At 44.8% G+C, this 20917-nt stretch overlaps 1 protein-coding gene across 11 annotated transcripts in view; it reads right to left on the minus strand.

The window, feature by feature from the left end:
• L3MBTL3 (L3MBTL histone methyl-lysine binding protein 3) overlaps positions 1-20124 on the minus strand; it is an 87497-nt gene extending 67373 nt beyond the window's left edge. Inside the window, exons 1-3 of one of the 11 annotated variants that reach the window (XM_048048096.2) lie at positions 19973-20102; positions 11221-11281; positions 9770-9881 (exon numbers count right to left, since the gene is read on the minus strand). In XM_048048096.2, coding sequence (XP_047904053.2) covers positions 9770-9871 — 102 coding nt within the window. In that variant the 5' untranslated portion in view covers positions 9872-9881; positions 11221-11281; positions 19973-20102. The other 10 variants (XM_066994302.1, XM_048048098.2, XM_048048094.2 and 7 more) reach the window with 10 other exon arrangements.
• Positions 20125-20917: the final 793 nt, after the last annotated feature.

Here is a 20917-nt window from a genome sequence, read left to right on the forward strand (position 1 = left end):
AATAGTTTCCGAAACATTTCTGACTGTCCACACATTAACTTCTTCTACAGGGTTCAAAAATTACTATCTATAAATAATTTTAAAAAATTAAAATTTCATTAAAATTTACACAGGACTGGAACAGGTATCATAAGTCACTGAGATGAAACCTTTTTTTTCTGCAGGCAATTGTAGCAGCCAAAGTATTTCATAAACAGTTCAGCTGCAAAGGCAGAATTGCCCAATTTTTTGTAAACTCTACTGAAAGTCTTCAATGCTTTTTCACGCAACATTTCTTTAATGTTCTTTCTCAAAACAACAACAACAAAAAGAAGAACAGCTTTCCAAAAGCTCTTTCTCAAAAAAACTTCTTCTGACTTTCCATTTACTTTATTCACAGTCAGCGTATGCCCACTTGTTCTTAACACAACATTACTCTATGGATTAAACACCCCTTCCCTCTCCACAGTGCTTACTCTCTGGGTATACATCTGAAGTTAGGAATTATGCACCCCCAAGCTTCATTTTGCGAGGCTAAACACAAGCTGCTTCTGTTCCTCGTGTGAAAATGGTGTTCCAGCCTCTTGATCAGCCTTGCCCACCATGTGCTGCACTCAACTGGGAAATTCACTTTTTCTCAGTGAAAGGGGTCCAGAACCTGATAATGCATAATTCTACAGATGGATTTCCTCTGTACCTTTTCCAGTGGCTTTAGGACATTTTATTTCTAATAGAAGTTATCTGTTTTATCATGCAGGCTGGGAGGCTTTCTGTAGTTTTATTTAGGGTAATTATATGTTGAAAGGGCTTTTAGTTATCTTGTTTCAGATTTCATAAAATACTCAGTATATCTGTCATTCAATGTGAGATGAAAATAATTTTGCAAACAATTACAACAGTCTACCATATTGCAGATTAGTTCTTAGAAACTCAAACCTATTGGGAAAAAATATATACAACCCATTCTAAATTAATTCCCTGCTACCGTACGTGTATACTTCAGAGCAACAAAGATCTTATTAACTCAACATACTGTTACTTCTGCCCTTTTAGGAATGTGTGAGATCTCATCAGTACACACAGAGACCAAACCAGAATAAAGACTACTGTTGTTTTCTATGAGGTAAAAATATTATGTGGGAGAGGAGGCAGAAATAAAAAGGAAAAAAAAAAAAAAAAAAAAAGAGCATATCAAATGCAGAAGACAAAGAAGAAAAAAAAAGAAAAAGAATTTTAATACACTTTAAAATAAATTACAAAACATGGCCAACAGTACCATCTACTGGGCAAGATTAGGACACAGAATTCATAGCAATGAATACAATTGTTACTGCACCCTGACAGTAACTTCAAGAATAAAACTTATCTTGACCACAAAGCAGTGTGATTATGGACTAGCTCAGATGAAACCTGCAAATTTTGTGTTATCCAAAAAAAATAGATTGGGTAAATGCTCATCATGTCTATGAAATAACTGGACTTAAGTAATGGAATTATACAACACTCTGTAAAGAGGGCCCTGGGACACCGGGAATACAAAAAACTATACTCTGATCTCTACCTAGCAAACATTCTTGATTTCAATCCTGAACATCCCCAGTGATTTCAGAGAGACTGCTCATACAAATTAAGGCCTTTCTGGCATTCTACAGCTCTTCCTCTCTTCAGAGCAAAGGAATCGCCTATAGACATTGTATGTCCAACCATCTCCTATTACATGCCAAACTTTTAAAAAATATTATTTAATCTGAATAAATTAGTAAACGTCAGAACTTGTCTATTCAACCATACCCCTTTTTCTGTGTGTGTGTGTGTGTGTGTGTGTGTGATGAAGTCTTCACATGAATGATCACATACTATTTTTTCCACAGAACCCCTGCCTCAGGCACGGGCTGGATAGTATTCAGAAAATGAGGCAGCTGTTGGGTATTTTTATACTCTTTCTTCAACTAGTGATGTCAGTCTTATTTACTCTCCATTGTTTGAAAGCAGATTGACTGCTTATTTTCTTCAAAAAAAAAAAAAAAACAACAAACAAACAAACAACAAACCTGAAATAACAAGGAGTATGTATTTAAAAAGCTTGAGGCACTCTATCAATTACTGTTACAATGCATTGCAAAATTACTCCTGAAACAATATGTCTGTTCTCAGCCACTCACAAAAAGAAACAAGAATACCTCTTCCTAGCTCTTCATCAGTCTGAGACCTCTGCTCCCAGCTTGTTTCAAAGTCCTTGTCAAGCACCTGACTTCTGGATCTTGTCTGGTCACAAAATTTTGATTCTTTCATGTATACAGAAGGTTAGGGAAATGAGTCCCAGTACCTGGCTATTCCCCTCATTTAGAGATGAGGACAGATCCAGCCTGCACGCTCCAACATGGCAAAAGACAAACAAGCTAAGCAGGACCCTGGGCTATTTAGACCTCCCTAAATCATCAGCAGCAAAGATTAAATTCCACACCACGATCAACAGGCAGTGATTTTGATCCACGACCCCCACACTGGAATCACTCATTTCTGTCATGATGCTGTCAGCAAGGAAGTCAGGTACTTCAAGCAATCCTCAATTGATTTTAAGAGCTTCAGTACCACTGCAATAAGCAGATCCTGAAGTAATAAAGAAGAGCTAACAATCTGTATGCAAAAGCAAACTTTCTCTCCTATCCTGGCAGGCACAAACAAGAAACAGTTGAAAGGATTACTATCACATTACAACTTGTGCCCCTCAAATAATAAAAGGAACATTCTCTTTATCACTCTCCGATGAAAGCCTAGGTACCATCAGCAAACATAAAATTTTAGTAAGAGAGACTGACATATGTATACCTCTAGTAAAAGATTGACATTTCCCCAAACCTCAGTCTTGTCTGGAGGAAACTTAGCTATTAGCTAATTTATTCTTATTAGCTAATTTATTCTTAGACATTTTCAGTCTCTTCAAACTTTTCCCTCCAGATTTCTCAAGAATAATCTTAGCACCAGAGGGCTTCTCAGTGATGTCTCCCCACTGCAAACTCAGTCTGTCTTATCTCCACTTGACTAGGAAATTGTAACCAAAGAGGTTTTCTTAAGATAACACATAAATCCATGCCAGAGCCAGAAGTCAAGGCTCTGTTGGACATGTTTATGCTCCTGACTGCCAAGATGCTTATTGATCCAGAACCTGACCTATAGAGCACCCCTGGCTCCAAATTATTGCAGCCAGAACATTTCTAAATACCAGATGTTAATATCTCCCAGGGAAACCAAACAAATGACAAATACAAAACAAATGGCTACCTGCCAAAGTTTTGGTTTCAGCGAGTCGTTCAGCACCACATAGGAAGGCTGTGGTATGAGCAAATACAGCACCAAGCCTTCCTGTGTGGTGTTGACCTGCACCAATCACAAAACTATTCCTTTTTCTTCCTGAAATCCTCTGCCTGGGTATTTACAATTCTCAGAGCATAAACAGCAAACAATGCAGTAGAAAATCACTATTTACTAAATAACCATGTTTCATTCCCATTTCTTCAGTGTAGCAGATTTTGTGGTAAAATAGCATGTGATCCAATAAGTAAAGACTCTAATGACTCATGGGGACTCATGACTACTCATGGGGAAGCCCAATTAAAGATCCAAAGGCAAACTTAATTCTGGCATTTCTTGACTTTGGAGTTTTAGCAATTTTAATAGTAAAATTTCCTGGCTGGTCTTTCTTTTTTACAAAGGTAAAGGTGACATCACATTTTATCGCAATGCACAGAGTTAACCAAAAATCCATGGCAATGAATGCACAGCACGGGCTGAGTAATTACATTAGAATGCAAGAGAAGAAAGGTATTTCCAGGTGGTGAAAGACCACTAGGTACATCTGCTCGGGCTCACACATGATCCAAGAAAAGTGTATCCTGCCTTGCTTTCTCCTCCCTATACTACTCCTTCCCAGCTTCCCTGAAGAGAATCCAGCACCTCTCTTAAATATGCCTTCCTGGTAGGGCAGCTATTTAGCTGGTGCCCAGTAGTTGATGTTTCCTGCAGAAACCCTCAGCCTGATGGAGAACTGGCTCCTCTGATTTTAAGTGTAGCCCATGATACTGCAGGAGAAGAGAACTGGCCTTACACAAAGAAAGCACTGCAGTTAGTCACTGCCTGAAACACTGCTGGTGTTTCTGCCGTATAATCACATGAGAAAAAAGTAACTTGTTTTCAAAACGTTAATTATCTCACTACAGAGTGAATGGATTTTAGAACGGGCAGGTGGAAAGATGCATGCTACTGTCTTGAGCTGTTGCACCTGTGAAGTCCAAAACACGGCGCTCTGAATCACGCCTACCTTCCTTACTTTCTTGGCTGGAAACACCCAGCACTGCTCCTTAGCTGACCATTATTCTACCATTCATGTTCCACTATTATAGCTGGTTTTCTGCAATATTAGCTGCCCAGATCTATCTACATGTTAATTTCTTCACCATCAAATTTATTTTTATCTCTTTTTTCAGTGCAATCACAATTTGCAAGTTGGAAATGATGACCAAAACTCTGTCCATGCAGTATGTAACAGTTTACTTTCAAAGCACAAGCACTGGAAATCAAACTCATTATGAAGTACTTCATAAACTTCTGTCACCATGATAGGAAGTAATTATAAATTATTACAGCTTTTCCAATTTAATGAGTACATTTAAATCTTGAAGTGATAGTGTTACTGCCTGCACTCAGCACACGGATTTCAAGAAAAAAAAAAAAAAAAGTATTTCACATTCACATTCACACCATGCAGAGTAACTGGTGAGCACTGACATTTTTCAGAGCATATATTACTTAGCCTGCCACATGAAGGCATTCCGTGATTTGTAAACTATTTTAAACTGGAATTTTCTGTTTTATTTACACATCTTGAAAGAACTCCCAATATACAATGTTAAAATTTTTCTTCCTGGTCTACAGTGCATCATGCTGTATAATTTTTAATTCTCCTTTTCCCCTGTATAATTTGAAATTCTAGCATTTTCCACAAATATTCAGTATTCATCTGTCATAGAGAATGCTCAGAACAGTGTTCAAGAAATATTAACAATTTTAAGCCTATTTTTACTAACAAGTTTTAAGGAAATCTGTTATGAGAATGTGTTTGTACAGCCTCCTCCAATTATGGATGACAAAAATCTAACAACTAACACGGCACAAAATCATAGGAAGAGAACATTTTCAGCATTTTACTGATTTTGGTACAGACGTATACATAAGAGACCATAGGATGGCTGAGAACAGAGGCTTGACACGGCTCCCTCATTTTCATTAAGCTGGGAAATGACTGCCCCCTGGTGCAGTCTATCTCACTGAAGTCTAGTAGGCATGAAACTGGCCATAGGATTTTATAACAAAAAGAAAAAAAGAGTAATTACCTATATCTGGTTGTTCTTCTGCATCATAAGAAAAGTTAAATATGAACAAAGTCTAGAGAACATTGAGAAAAGTTATTTGTAAATATTTCAAGTGTTTGACATTACTTAAAATGGTTTTCACCAGGCTTCATTTACAGAGCAACTTGTATTCACAAAAATGAAGTGTTTCTTAAAAAAAAATGGTTCCTCTTGCTAGCTACATACAGCTATATCAGCTATGCTTGCCTGATAACCTCTGTTGATGAGGCTGGGTATGTGAGCAATGCATTACTCATTACAGAGTTGAGCTATCGCATATTATTTATTGCATAAAAAACAGGAACTCCAATCTATTACCAATCAAGAAAAATACAATCTTTGGATTTGTGCACACGGCTACTACAGGGTTTTCACTGCATTTTTCAATTGTATTTCAGTGTAAATACATGGCAATGGTTTGATGTCTTTAGTGGAACAAGGATATTAAATTTTTTTTAAAGACACATACAACTTTACAAGAAGTAACTGCTACATAAGGCCATTTTCTTGAGGTCTAGAACACAGTATTAAAATAGGCTTTAAATGGGAAAATTCAGGTAGACCATTCAAATCAACCCTATTCTCAGAATTCCACAAAGAACATAATGTATTTTCTATGAGCATGTTTACGGCTTCAAGAGATTAGTCACCCTTTTCACTGTCATTATTTAGAAGCAACCTTGAAAAATAAGTTGTTACAATTGTTTTGAAAGCTTAAAATCCTTACTATTCTAACACCCTTAATTGTTTTGTTATTTACATGAATGTCTAGTCTTCACTGAGTCTTGATATTCTCTGGTCCACTGAGCTCCTCAGGGTAATTTTGCATTGTTGGAAAATATTCTTCCTTCAGTCAGTTTTAGAATGGCTTCATTTCAGTTTCCTTGAGTAGCTCCTTGCTCTTGCATTACTAAAAACAAACAAATAAACAAAGAAAAATGCTACCTGGCCTGTCGTCTCTGAAGAATAATCTTTCATTATTCTATGTCATCACCATCTCACCTCTCATTATTTCTCTAATGCCTGGACTAAAGAATGAACCTCTGTCCAAAAATCTAGTATCTTGTTTGTGCCCTAATAATCAGCTGGCCATAAGAACAACCTTAAAATGAAGTCCAGGCTTTCCTCCAGGATGTGAAGAATCTTACATGATTTCTTGAAATTACACTCAGCTACACCTCCTTAGTTATTTTACTTGCTTTGTGCTTAGTAGAGCTTTCCCATTCCTCTTCTAATTAATGACCCAACCTTTCCCTCTGTTTTGTTTCTTTTGACACAGGGCAACCAGAACTGAACAAAGTAAGTACTAGTGATTTATATGATATTATATTTTCTTGCTTTGTACCCTCTTGTTCCTTCTTCCAACTTTTCGGTGTTATGCTTGCCTTTAACACAATTTCTCTTATTAAAATATAAAGGTATTTCAAAATTGTGAACTTATTAAAAAATACAGAACTGGTTAGGGACATGAAGGCTGATGTCAGCCTTCACAGCAGTGACCACAAGATGGTGGAGTCTGAAATCCTGAGAGAAGCGAGCAAAATGAACAATGAAATAACAGCACTGAATTTCAGGAGAGCAGATTTTGAAAAGGTAAATGGGCCCAGGCAAGCTACGTATCTCCAGGGTCAACCTTTTCATACCACAAGATGTATGCCAATGTGCAAGAAGTTAAGGAAATGTGGATGAGGGCCAGCATGAATGAACTGGGAACTCATGACTTTAAACTAACAGAAAAGGAAGTATGCAGAAGGTAACACTGGGGAAACATTATACATTAGAAGGTGTACAGAGATATTGCCCAAGAGTACAACGATGGAATTAGGAAAGCCAAAGCTCAGCAGGAGAAGAAAATAGCAAAGTCAACAAGAAAGGGTTCTATATGTGTATGGGCAGCAAAAGCAAATTACCAAATTGGAGAGTGTCATTGATACACTGGAGGGCTGGGCTGCTGCTGTTCAGAAAAAAACACCTCTACACACTGAAGAAATGGGCTACCAAGATCTCATAAAGTTCTGCAGAAACAAATGCAAGGCCTTGCATCTGGGATGGAATAAAAGCATGCAGTAGTACAGCCTGACACTGGCTGTGTGAAAGCAGCTTTGCAGAAAAAGGCCAGTGGATCCCAGAGGGCAAGCTGAACACAAGACAACACACCATGGCAGAAATGAATCACAGAATATCCTGAGTTGGAAGGGACCCACAAGGACCATTGAGTCCAACTCCTGGCTCCTCACAGGACCACCCAAAAATCAGACCATGTGTCTGAGAGCGTTGTCCAAAGACTTTTTGAACTCTGGCAGGCTCAGGGCCATGACCACTTCCCTGGGAGCCTGTCCCAGTGCCCGACCACCCTCTGAGTGAAGAACCTTTTCCTAACACCCAGCCTGACCCTCCTGTGTTGCAGCTTCATGACGTTCCCTCAGGCAGTGAAGGCCAAAAGCATCTGGAGCTGTTTTAGAAAGAGGGTAGCCATCTGGTCAAGGCATCTGACTATTCACCTCAGCTCAGTTCTGGTGAGACCAGATACAGACTGCTGCATCCAGTACGAGAAAGACATTGATGTATGGGAGCAAGTCCCACAGATGCCCACCAGAACAAACAGAGGCTGCATCAGATGACAGGTTAGGAAATGCTGAGGAAACTTGCTTGTTCCATCTTAAGAACAAAAGGAGAGATTTAACTGCTGTCTTCAAGTACTCAATGCGAAGATATAAAGAGGATGGATCCAGGCAACAGGCACAAGCTCCTAAAGGGGAAAGTTTTTTCTGGAGGATAATCTCATCCCCTTATACCAAGGCAGTATCAGCATAAGGAATCAGTACTTCTGGGTGTTTGGCTGTACTGCTAAAATGTACTGTTAAAAATATTTTTGTTTTACTAAATACTGCCTTCAGTGCACAGGATGTCATGTGCATTGGCACAGTATGCAAATCTCTTCTCTCTGGTGACCTGTGATAGGACCCGAGGGAACGGCATGGAGCTGGGACAGGGGAGGTTCAGGCTGGGTGTTAGGGAAAGGTTCTGCACCCAGACAGGCTCCCCAGGGCAGTGGTAATGGCACTGAGACTGCCAGAGTTCAAGAAGTGTTTGGACAATGCTCCCAGACACAGGGTCTTGTTTTTGAGTGGCCGTGTGTGGACCCAGGAGTTGGACTTGATGATCCTTGTGGGTCTTCCAACTCAGGATGTTCTGCCACGCATCCTATCAGAGAAAGGAAAAAAACACCATGAGAGTAGTCAAATACTGGAACAGTTTGCCCAGAGGTGGTGGAATTTCCAGCCCTAGAGACAGTCTGACCTGTCCTGGAGAAGGCACGGAGCATCCTGATCTAGATTGGCCCTGTTTTGAATGACGTGTCAGACTAGAAAGTCTTGAGCTTCTTTCCAAAGAAAATTAATCTGTGACTTTATTCTATGATTCTGTTTTCTAAAAACAAACCAAACCAACCAACCAACCAAACAAACAAACCAAAACAAAACAAACAAACAAACAAACAAAAAACATGCACAACACATGTATCCCAGATTTCACACGTTTCTAACTTTTCAACACAAGAAATTTTATTAGGCACCAAGGGATATAAAGTTCCTTTAAAAACTCACAGTTTCTAACAAATTTGTGAGATTTCAATTAAAAAGCAGACTGTGAGAAAACCTCATCAATGTTAGTCTAAATGGAATTATAGGAAAATATCAACTACAATCAACAGGAAAAATAATGCAAGAAATCTTTAATACCAAAGCTGTATTTTTAGCTAATGCAGATGAGGACATGGTAAAAAGTAGTACATTTAAAAAAAAAAAAATGTAATACATAAAATATTTTGAAAACAGAATTGTTATAATTTACGTGGGTAAATGCATGCAGTGTGAAAAATTTAATTAAAAGAACTATTCCAATGCCATTCTAATTTCTAAACTATACCAACCTTAGAAGCACTCATTTTATTCATTTTGCTAGGCACCCACATGACAAAAGCACAGAAAAAAAAATAAACTATTTTTAGAAATAAAAAGAACTAAGAATATGAGACCGTGAAAGTCAGTGACAGTACAGAGATTCTTAGTGAGACAGCAATGTAAGTGGACTGAATTTTCATACTTAAATTTTGAGATTTCTTGTGCACTTGATTACTTCTGTCTGTATAGTGAGGCAGTGCTAATTTATGCCTTCCTACGGGGATGGCTGTTGTCTTTGCCAGCACCAGAAACTGAATCAAGAAACTCCAGAGCTAAAAGCTAACAGGCTACAGTCTCTTAACTCGGAGCTGCAGATTCATGTTTTATTCATGAAAGGAGATACCTACACACCAGCTTGTGAAATACACTCCTCTGGCATTTAAAATTCGTATCTTTCTTATTAAAAATTACAAATCTTACCTTTAAGTCACTTCCCGGCAAAGTACCTATGCCATCCTTCCAGTCCATAGCACTAAATACATCAAACTCTTGACCATTTCCACTAGCGGCAGATTCATTCATGATGCATGCACTAAAAAAGAATAAGAAGAAAAAATCTGAAAATGCTAAAAATGGTTTAATAATCATTTCACTGGACATTTCTTCAAAAGCACTCCATGGATTAGTATTAAACACTTCTCAGTATGCTGACAATGTGGACAAGTGATGACAATGATAAACAAGGGAAAATCTTTGGAAAACCATAAAATGTAATCCCTGCTTTATACGCTAGGAGGTTAGCAATGAGAACTGGAGAGAAATGAGAAATTTCCAATTGCAAATAAATTGACATGGGGAAAACACATGTTAAGTACACCTAAAGAAAACCATTTGTTCTGGGGAACATGAGACAGAAATATATTCAGAACTGATTTAAAGAACTTATTAAGTATAGAAGATATTAAGGTTTTACTGAATATCTCATAACACGCTGATGGGAAAGATTTACCCAAGTTCAAATTAAAATTACAAAATGAATTTGAAACTGTCTGTCATTTTCATTGTGTGACTCAGGAGACCCAGATGTTCCTTGCCTGTCTCCATATAGTTTCACCAAATATTTGATTTGTATTTGTAAAATTCATTTAGACGTAGACAAGTACATACACAGGAGGGAAACTTCAGCTTTGCAAGACCTTATTTTACCAGATCCCTCTGCTTCAGTACAGTAGAAACAGAAGAGAAAATATTTATCTTCAGAAAGAGTGGATTTGGACACCCCATCCCGTGGTAAGCGTTTACCTCCAAAAACCTGCACAAGCAACACTTGCATTACACATGCCACTGGCCCTTGCCTTTGGCCCAGCACTTCTCACCATCACAAAGATGACATCAATTACACTGAACTGCAAATGGTTTTAGCAGCCATTTGGGACTAGCACCAAATTCTTCCTTTCTGCTTCTTAGAAACCCACTGATCTTAAAATTTGTGTCCTGACACCTAATTTAATATTTTCTTGATGTGGAATCTGACTCATTCATTTTCTTTCTGGGACTTCTGTGCTGTGCCTAGCAGCTGAAGCAATCTGTTGCAAAATGAGTTCTGTCTTCAGTTTGTGAACTATCAGCAAAAGCTTCCCTCTTTTCAAACTAATACTTTCTAAACTCTTTAACAAACACTTTCTAAACCTCATACTCTGTCTGCAGACTGCCTGCAAACTTTCCCTGCAAGGATCGGTATTTGAAATTCAAATAGGTAGACAAGTTTCCTTGGTTGCTTGACCTTGTTTTTTAATTTGTTTAAACTTTTAACTTAGGTCCCACTCCTAAAATCAAGTTTCCATGAGTGTCTATTAATACTCTAAAAATCTGAAATTTCCCCCCCCCCAAAAAAAAAAAAAAAAGACTGAGCATAACATTTGTTCACTCACAGATAACAGAAGAAGATGCAAACCAAGCAGAAGGAAATGCAGGTCTTCCAGAAGTTTTCGACTGAAAGTTTTAGGAGAAAAATGCTTAGCTAATTAATTCCGCTGTGTGAAAAATATTCAAATTTACATGTTCTTCATTAGAAAAAATGCACCAATCAATGGAACACCACCACTACAGAGAGGTACTACTCCAGCATTGTGTCTGCAGTATGATCTCCCTTGCGTTTCTCCTCAGTTTCCTTCTCATGTGCAGCAGGACCGTACAGTCTTTACCACCCCGAGCAACACCTCACACCATCAGCACTTTCGCTACACTACAGCCAGCACACAGCTGCTCCGAAGCAGGACTTCAGTCAGGAACCACCGCTCATGGTGAAAGCATCTGTGCTCCCCTTCGCTCCACACGTCAGGCAGGGCTCAGAGATGGGGTCAACAGCCCTCTGTGCCTACAGAAGGCTCTCTGACAAAAGGACACGGGCTTCACGTGACACATTTGAATTAAGAAGTACATCATTTAAAGTGTCTTTTTGATCCCTCATTTTAGTAATCCTCTATGAGATAATACTGAAAAACATACTGTCAATGCACAAAAATTCATTTTAAAATACATCAATAAACCCACACAAATTCAGTGCAAACTGAGAAATTCCCTAAATCCCTAGACCTTGTCTTTTAAAATCTCTACCAGGTAATACCTGCCACCCTACCTTAGGGCAGCTCCCACAACACAACCTGGGCAGTCTCTATCTGAGCCCGGGCATGGGGCATTGTAGAGCTGAAGCCCACCAGGAATCCAGTCTTCAGCACAGCAGCAGAGCAACTCGAGCGAGCTGGCACCAAACTCAACAGCAGCCTGGTGGCAGGGACATAGACATTCCCACAAAAACACAAGACCTAAGCTGCTAAGAAATAGCTGAAAATTCGGTCTACCCAGAAATACATGAAGGGGGACATAAAGCACACTGTTCCAGGCACGCTGGTGTGATGAGCTACCCACAGCTAGGCGAGCTAAGCACAGACAAAGCTGCTTTCTGTATTAACTGAAGTTTCTAAGTAATCCTAAATTACCATCCTATTTAGCAGACACTGCACTCAACCCCTCCATGGTTTATTATGGCAAATATGTTCCAAAGGTTTCTGCAGAAGGAATAATGAAAAATGGGAAGAGGCTCGGGAGTTGGTGGGGAAGTGTTTCCTTGCAGCAGAGGCTGTCCTGAAGAGAGGAGCAACAGTGAGCCGTTGCATCATGTTGTCCTGGCATCTCTGATGGTGCCACTTACATTACAGACACGCTTTGTAATAGAATCAATTGGAAAAAAAAAAAAAAAAAAAAAAAAAGAAAAGGACACAGGGAAAAAGCCTTGCAGCCTAGCCTGCTGATGCAGGATGTAAACTGCCTGAAAAAGTCAAAGTAAAATCTTGGTAATAGAAAGGTACAGGGCACATTTATCTTAAGAGAACACACAAATTTTAAATTAATTGCACCTAACAGAGTTTTCTTAGGTAACAATCAGAAATAAGGATGTATTCTATTGTTTGATAAGGTATTCATTATTGTTTTCCTCTTAAAATTAATATCAAAGGTACAACTTGTACTTTCACATAATGGTCCTTTTCTGCAGCTTTCAGAAATGTTCTTGTTGGGGATGAAAAGGTTACAGGGCGATGCAGATAGAAATGAATTTACCAAAAGGAATTACATTTAACAAAATATCTGTTTCCAGCTTTCCTGAGTTTGAACAGATGAAAGATCAGTCTACATCCCTCTACTAATGATAATAAGAAGGGAGAAAAAGACCTATTACATTATTACAGCTATGTGAGACTAAAAGAAAGGACAAAATCATTGCAATATATACATCTAAATCACAGGAGAAAGAAAACTCCTGAACGTCTTATCTACTCATTTTCATTTTCATTTTTAAAGCTCTGATGTAGCTCTTTGAACTAGTATAACTCCTTCCATAATAATTTCATTTGCTATCATTTCTGTCGCTACAACACTCCCAGAAAGTAGTAAAAATGCTAGATGAATACAGGGCCAAGCAACGACCGTGCTGTGCCGATGCCTGTCAGTGAGTGCCATCTGGCGTGAAGGTAAGGCCATCATAGTAAGAACTTGAAACAGTCACCTTCCAAAAACATCTCCAAACTCCACTATTAGGGATGCAACTGTGTTTCAGTCTTCACAGCTGTAAGCTGCAATGTCTATAGGAGTGTGCTGCATTTTAATATTTCAACACTAATGTTGTTTTAGACATACACAGTAAACTCATTAAACTAAGCATGCATATGAAATAAGATTACACACATCCTTTAGAAAAACCTTTGTTTTTACCAATTGGTTCAGCAATAAATGAGTACTTCACAGGGCTGATACTTAACGAGAATAAGAGCACTAAAAACGAGATGGATTCACCTGGTGAAAGATTCTCTATTTAAAGATTTAAACCAAAGAAATAGGCGAGGATATGCCAGTTAAACTTGTAAGTAGTTTCTGAAGTAATTATAGAGTTTTGTACTGAGTACGTCAAAAAGTAATAATAGAAGAATTTTTCTTTCAGTTAGTGCTTAAAAAATTAACCAACACCTACCCAAATTTTGAAAGTCTCAGATGCCACCTTTGAGAAGCACGAGGTAGCACCGTACATGATTTCTGACCCCTGGGCCCAATTCAACACAGGTCACCAGGCAGCAGAGAGAGGAGGTTTCAACAGTAAAGCCAGTAGTCAGCACCACCAGATGGGCATAACCTGCCCGTGTCGGTATGCCTTTTTTTTTTTATGCATTCCTGTGTGTTTTTATTTTTACTTTTGAGGACTTCTACAAGTACCACGCCAGGAAAGCCAAGCAGCCTTTCTCCAGGAGAGGAAGCTGGTGTCTGCTTCCATCCCAGGCTATCAGCTCTTCCTTGGAGAGGTAAAACCCGGGACATGGAGACAGAGGAGGTGGAAGCAATCAGTGGGAAGGGTGAGGTCCAAGGGACAAAGAGGGAGAAGGTGATGTCCTGATAACCACAGCAATCTCCCCTCTGCCTTCGAGGCACCCAGGCAGCTGGAGACACCAGTCCTAATAGACGTTTGTGGAAACAGAGGCACCATTTTTTTGTCCTAACACCGCAGGTGATAATTTTGGTCATCTCCAAGGAGAAGGCTGCTTAGCATAGCGTCCACAGGCTGAAGGGACACAGGAGGGACGTGGTTTTCCTGCACACAGGGGAAATCAGCAGGATCAGCAGGAGACAATGCCGTGTACCAGAGCTGTGAACACACCAACCAACCTCTGGCAGTAGAGTATGAGTGGATACATCGTTGTCTACTTTAGCATATAAGGGTGGGAAAGTGACCAGGGCTGAATCATCCCCCTGCCCAAGGCAAACACAGAACTACCCCACACAGCACAAGCTCCCCTTTTGTTTTAGACAGACTTCGTTTTAAGCTAGCTTCACAACAACAGCAACAGCAAAGGAAAGCCAAAAGTCACGCATAGCTACAGCGCAGAGCAGAGAGCAGTACTTCCTACTCGGTGTAAGGGGGTGAGCCCGGCTTTCCTTCTCATGATCATCTGCTCCAGCAGGGTACACCACACACTCATCTCTTTCTCACCCTTTATCTTTTTGCACCTGATTCTTTACTTAAAGAAAAACAACCACAACAGGAACAGAGCAGGAAATGGTAAAATGCTTTGAGGCTATCCACTGTGTTTTAATATCTGCTTTTTAAATATCTATTTAAGGTTTTAATTCTTTTTAATGTTTCATTAAAAGAAGTATCTGCAGATTACACGTTTCCTTCAAAATCTCATTTTTCAAGTAGCTTTCAAAAACTATTTTTCACCAGTTCTGCCACTCTTCTGTTCTGTGTGTTGAAGAGCTGTTTGAGTCAATTTCACTATTTTGCCTGTTGCACATGAAGTTTATTACAAACAAATTATCTTAAAGATGAGCTATATAGGGGGGAATGGCATTCACAGAGGGACCTAAGCTTAAAATTCTTTGCCCTTCTTAGCACTTGTAACAGAAATCAGATCAGATTTCCTGTTGATGATGCCCCCTTAGTATTATTTCCTCTTATTTTACCTATTGCTGCTTTTCTGCCTGCCAGGTTCTCCAGGGACACTGTTTGTGTTTGGTCTTGCTTCCCAGCAGGTAGGCTTAGTCTGTTTCCTCACAGAAGGAACCTGGCCACATGCAATACAAACTGCAGACTGTGCTCTCTGATAAAAGCAAGCCTGCACCAGTGCTAAGAAAGGTTTATGATGCCTCCACCTGAACCTGGTCTCTGCCAACACAGGTACCAGAGCTAGAAACTGCGTAACATTTACTGTTACACACAGGCTTTGGCTACTGCATCACTTTCAAATACCCACAGAGCACTGTAGTACCAGTATTTACCCAATGCCGAAATTATCCCACCAGCTAATGAAATTTACCACCCACAGCTTTCAACTCATTCAGAGAACCCACACCTTGCTCTGAAGAAGTGTCTCCTCTGCTTGTTACAAGCTGTGCCATCCTGAATGGAGGTGTAAGCTACTCAGACCGTAAGGCTTGAAGCACAACAGCTCTGAAATCCCATTTGTGAATTTCTCTTAATTCCCTGAACCAGGCACAGAAAGTGAGAGAACACTTCTACGTATGCCTCCTTCCTTCCCCTGTGCAGACATCTCAAAAACTGTGACGCACCAAACCCTGACATTGAATATCACCTGACCTATTTCAAATCATCACCAAGAGAAGTTAGCTGCCCAGTTAACTCGCTCTGCCTCTGCACACTCCTTTTCTCTGACTTGTGCCCTCCTCCTCCGCTTCTGCCTGCTCTTTCCAGCTTCCACGAGGTCTGCAGTCCCTAAACGATTAGTGCACTTTCTTCTAGCTCCTAAATACTGGTTACTGCATTTATCCTTATCTCCTTCCTTTATCTACAATTCATAAAACTCGTATTTCCCACTGCGCTGAGCAGTCCCAGTACCGATGCAACAATAAGCTGTGGCTATATACACACTATCACTTTCCTCGATAAATCTCGTGTCACGTAATCACTGGTTACTCACACCCATCACTTACATTTGATAATCCTACTTGCCAGCAGTATGAAAAAGATGAAGAGCAAATGGAATAACCCACAAACATCAGCCCAAGTGATGCACAACAGAACTGAAAAAGTCAGAGGAAAAGGATTCATTGTGTTATCGTTTTCTTGAAAGCTGTAACTTTTAAAAGCAACAATGTAGCAAAAAATCACGAATCAGTATGAAACATACTCAACAACTAATAAAAACAAAGTTCGCTACAATTGCCCAGTTGACAACAGAAACCCATCCAATAAGACGGCTGCTTCAGCCACCGTCATTAGCACGCCACGTTCATTAGAAGACCAACCAGACCATAGCCAAAAGCCGCTGAAGTCACGCTGGGAAAAAACGACTACCCGGCACCACCAGGACCTAAACAGAGTGCTTTACTGCCTTCTACCGCTAGTTTCCCTGAGTTTCTCCCTTACAGATGTTAATCATCTGAACTGCTGGGAATGAGATAACTTCCTCGGTAAAAAGAACCGCTCGCCTGAGGAGGCTTTAAATTTGCAGCACGAAAATTCTGTGACGAGTCTCAACGCAGACAATTTCCTAAAACACCGTAAAGTGGAGTTTGCATCTCTCGAGTTTCATTTACGCTTTCCACCTGACTTTTGGGACTCCCTACAAAGCCGCGCTTCACGACCAGAAACAAAAAGCAAAACCGCTCCGCCTGATGCCACTCCGCCGCACCGGGGAAATAAGGAACCAAACAGGAGGCAAACTGAAAATGCAACTCTTGTTACATTTCACCCTGCAGCCCGCCTAATTGGGCGCGGGTAATTACAAAATAACACACATTATAACCCTCACCGCCCGAGCAAGGGCCTGGTGGCCGGGAAGCTTTTCCCATGCGGGCTCAGCCCCGCGTCCGAGCGGGGCAAGCGGCGAAACGGCGCCGAGAGCCGCCGGCCGGATCCGGATTCGGATCCGCTCCGGAGCCGCTCGCCCGGAGCCGGCGGCAGCGGAGCGCACCCGGAACGGCGCGGCCCGGCCCGGCTGCCCGGGGCCTACCGCCAGAGGTCCCTCCTTGGCCAGTTTTTACGGCGTGTTTTGCTGCACTTGAAACTTTCTGGAGAGAGAAAAAAAAAAAAAAAAAAAAAAAAAAAAAAAGCTCAGGTCTGCGTCTCGCCCTGGAGCGCGGAGACAAAAGCGGCCGCTCCGCTCCGCTCCGCACCCTGCAGGCGGGCAGCGCCGGGGGCGGCGGGCACGGGGAGCGCTTCTAGCGTCGCTCCGCTCCTCTCCCAAATTTCTCTCCCGCCCCACCCCGGCAATGAAACCGAGCGGGGGCAGCCTGACCCCCCCCCCCCCCCCGCCGCACCGCAACGCAGCGCAGGGCCGGGGGCGGCGGCGGGGGTGGGAGAGGAACCGGGTACCGGGCGTTCCTGAGGAAGTTGCACAACTGGAGAGGGACTCCGCTTGTTTACCGGGTCCTTTTCTCCCCCCCCCTACCCCACCCCGAGACGGGGATCCGAGAAAGGGAGGCTTGTCTCCGAGTGGAAGGGAAAAAAGACTTCACCTTCTCCTCCCTCCTCCCCTCCCCCAGCGAGGAGGAGGAGGAGGAGGAAGAGGAGGAAGAGGAGGAGGGGGGCGAGCTCTCTTTTTCTAAGGGGTTGCGGGGATTTGCTCCTCGGCCGCTGGCAGCCAATCTCCGGGCATCCCTCGGCGGAGAAGTCACCCCTTCCCGCGGGAGGGAGGGAAGGGAAGGGAAAGAGGGGAAGAGAAGGGAAGGAGGGGAAGGGAAGGGAAGGAGGGGAAGGGGCGCTTCGCCCCCCCGGGGGGCTGCCCCCCGCCCGCCCCGCTCGGCCCCGCGTACCCGCAACCCCAGCCTCCGCCGCAACTTTTTCTCTCACGCTCCGCCGCTCGCACGCTCCGGCCCGGAGCCGGGGGGGGGGGGGGGAAATGGGGGTGGGAAGCGGGGTCCCCGCAGCCTCGCCCCCCGCCCCGGCCGCTGCCCCCCCGCCGGCCTCGCCCCGGCCCCGCGCCCCGGGCGGCCGCTCCGCGGGAGCGCCTCCCCCCCCCCCCCGCCCCAAAATCTTTCTCCCCCTCCCCCCGCCGCGAAAACAGCGCCTCGCACACACACGTTAGCGAGAAACAAGTGTGCCGATATCCTGTTGTTACGTGCACCGGCTGCACAAAACAGGAGGGGAGACGAGAGGCGGCCGGCTGCGGCGCCCCCCCCCCCCCCCCCTTCCCCAGCCGGACCCCGGCACGCAACTTGGCCAGCAGCCCCCGCCGCCGCCCCCCGGCCCTTCGGGGCCCCCCGGGTGCGGGCAGCGCCGCACACCCCCGGCAGCCCTGGGCCGGCCGGCGGGGACCCCCCCGAGCAGCCAGCGGCGGTGACAGGCGGGGACCCCCCCGCAGCCCCCAGCCCGCAGCGGGCAGGGGTCGTCGCCGTCCCCCGGCCCCCGGCCGCCGTGCCTGCCGCAGCCAGCGAGGCGCACACACCGCACGGAGGCAGGAACTGAGCACTCAAGCAAAAGACTTTTTTTTTTTTTTTCTTAAATCGCTACGAGCTTTTTTTTTTTTTTCTTTTTTTTTTTTTTTCGCTATGTGCATGTGTGTGCAAACTTTCCCCAAAATGGCGGAAATTGGGAGATGATTATATTTTAAATACCTCTCGCGCACGACCAGACAAAGTGCGGAGGAGCGACGGAAAATACAAACTCTCTCCGCTGCGCGCTGAGCAGGCCTTCGCGCGGGGGGGGGGGGGGGGAACGGACCCACGGCACATTCAACCGGTATCTCCCGGCAGCCGCCGCCGCCTGCCGCCTCCGACCGAAAAAAACGGGGCTTTCTCACACCCCTCCCGGCCGCGCGTTGCCCCCCCCCCCCCTCCCCGGCGCCCGCGCTTCGCCCCGTCCTCCCGTGCGTGTGAACAAAGAGCCGGGCCCGGGGGGGCGCGGAGCGCAGGGCCCCCCCCTTCCTCCTCCCGCCCTCCCCGAGCACCCCCGCAAGCCGCAGCCCCCCCTTTTTCCCGACCCCCCCGCCCCCCTTTTCCCGAGCCCGGCGGCTGCACCCGCATCACATTGTTCCCCGCGGCACGGCGGTGCCCCGTAAGTGGCATTAAATGGAGCCAACTGACAAGCTCATTGGTGGGGCAAGTCTGCAAAATGTCTCTCCCCTTCCCTTCCCCCTCCCTTCGGAGCCCCCTCCCCCCGAAAAAAGCCTCCCCCCCCCCTCCCGTCCCCGACGCATTTCAGCGGCTCCCTCCCCCATATACATAGATATGCACATCCACATACGTGCGTGCGTGCCTGTGTGTGCATATAAACGCGAGCATATATATCCCCGTGTACTCCCTTCGTGTGTTTGGGAAAGGAAAAAGAAATGCGAGGCACCTCTCTCTTTCTTTTGTTCCTCTTTCACACTCACACACTTATTATTTCGGGAGACACCCGGCGCCCCGGCCGCTCCCCAGCCACTTGGGAGCCACTTGCCCACTTTCCCCGGCATTAACTTCCATCCCTGCCGCTCGAGGTGCTGGGGGAGAAGCCCCCTCCCCTTCCCCGGCTCCGTTTCGTAAGGGAGGGAGAGGAGGTGCGCCTCTCCCTTTATCTCTCGCGCTCTCTCCAACTTTCATCCTCACCTAGGGCCGAAACCAAAACCCATCACCGGCCTCCGCCAGCGCCGCTCCCTGCGCGGCTGGCGGACCGGCTCGGAACCCGCCGCTCCTTACCCCCCCAAATTCTCTCTCTCTCTTTCTCCGGCTCTCGAGCAGTCCTGACAAATATGGTCCAGGGCTGCGGGCACAAGTGAGCATGCGCCCGCCGAGCCAGGGCTGGGGAAAGGGGAAACTGCCGCCGCCGCCGCTCGCTCTTCCTCCCGCGGCCGCGGCTCCGGCGCGGCGGCAGCGCGGGGCACCCGGCGAGGCGGGCGGCGGCGGCCCCCGGCCCCGAAGCCGGCCCCGAAGCCCGGCCCCGAGCAGGGGCTCCGCCGGAGGTGCGGCATCTCCCCCGAGCGCCGACGCCGGGGGAATAATAAGGAGGCTTCGCGCGGCCGCCTGGCGCTATTTTGGGCCCTTTCGGCAGGGATGCGCTGCGCTTTTTTTTTTTTTTTTCCTCCTTCTTTTTCGTGTTAATTATCTTTATTATTTTGTTGGCGGCTCCCCCCCCCCAGCCTTCCGATGCCGGCCGCGCCGCCCCGGTGCGGGGCGTGCCGTGCCGTGCCGTGCCGTGCCGTGCCGTGCCGTGCCGTGCCGTGCCGTGCCGTGCCGTGCCGTGCCGTGCCGTGCCGTGCCGTGCCATGCCGTGCCGTGCCGGGTGGGCGGCGGGGAGCCCGGCGCTGGCCGGGGGCGAGCGGAGCTCCGCAACTTTCCCCGCGGTCCCCCGGCGGGGCAGGGACCCCCTCACCCTGGGCCTCGTCCCATTCCCAGCCTCGCCGCTTTACCAACGAAAAGTGCTTCCAAGCGTGCCACCTGCCTACGTCCTCGCCGCCGGTCCGTTCCCCTGTGGTCCCGGAGCAAAGCGGTCTCCGGCGGCTATTTTCTGCCACTTGGCATTGTTCGGAAAACACCGAAGGCTGGAGGCCCGTCTTATTGTATGGCACCGGCTAGGGCGGACTTCCTTCACCTAGAAGGAGGTCTGTTATGCAAAAGAGCATTGAACAAAATAGACCTACACGA

This window comes from Anser cygnoides, chromosome 3 (genome assembly GCF_040182565.1).
Source record: "Anser cygnoides isolate HZ-2024a breed goose chromosome 3, Taihu_goose_T2T_genome, whole genome shotgun sequence".
Classification (NCBI taxonomy): domain Eukaryota; kingdom Metazoa; phylum Chordata; class Aves; order Anseriformes; family Anatidae; genus Anser; species Anser cygnoides.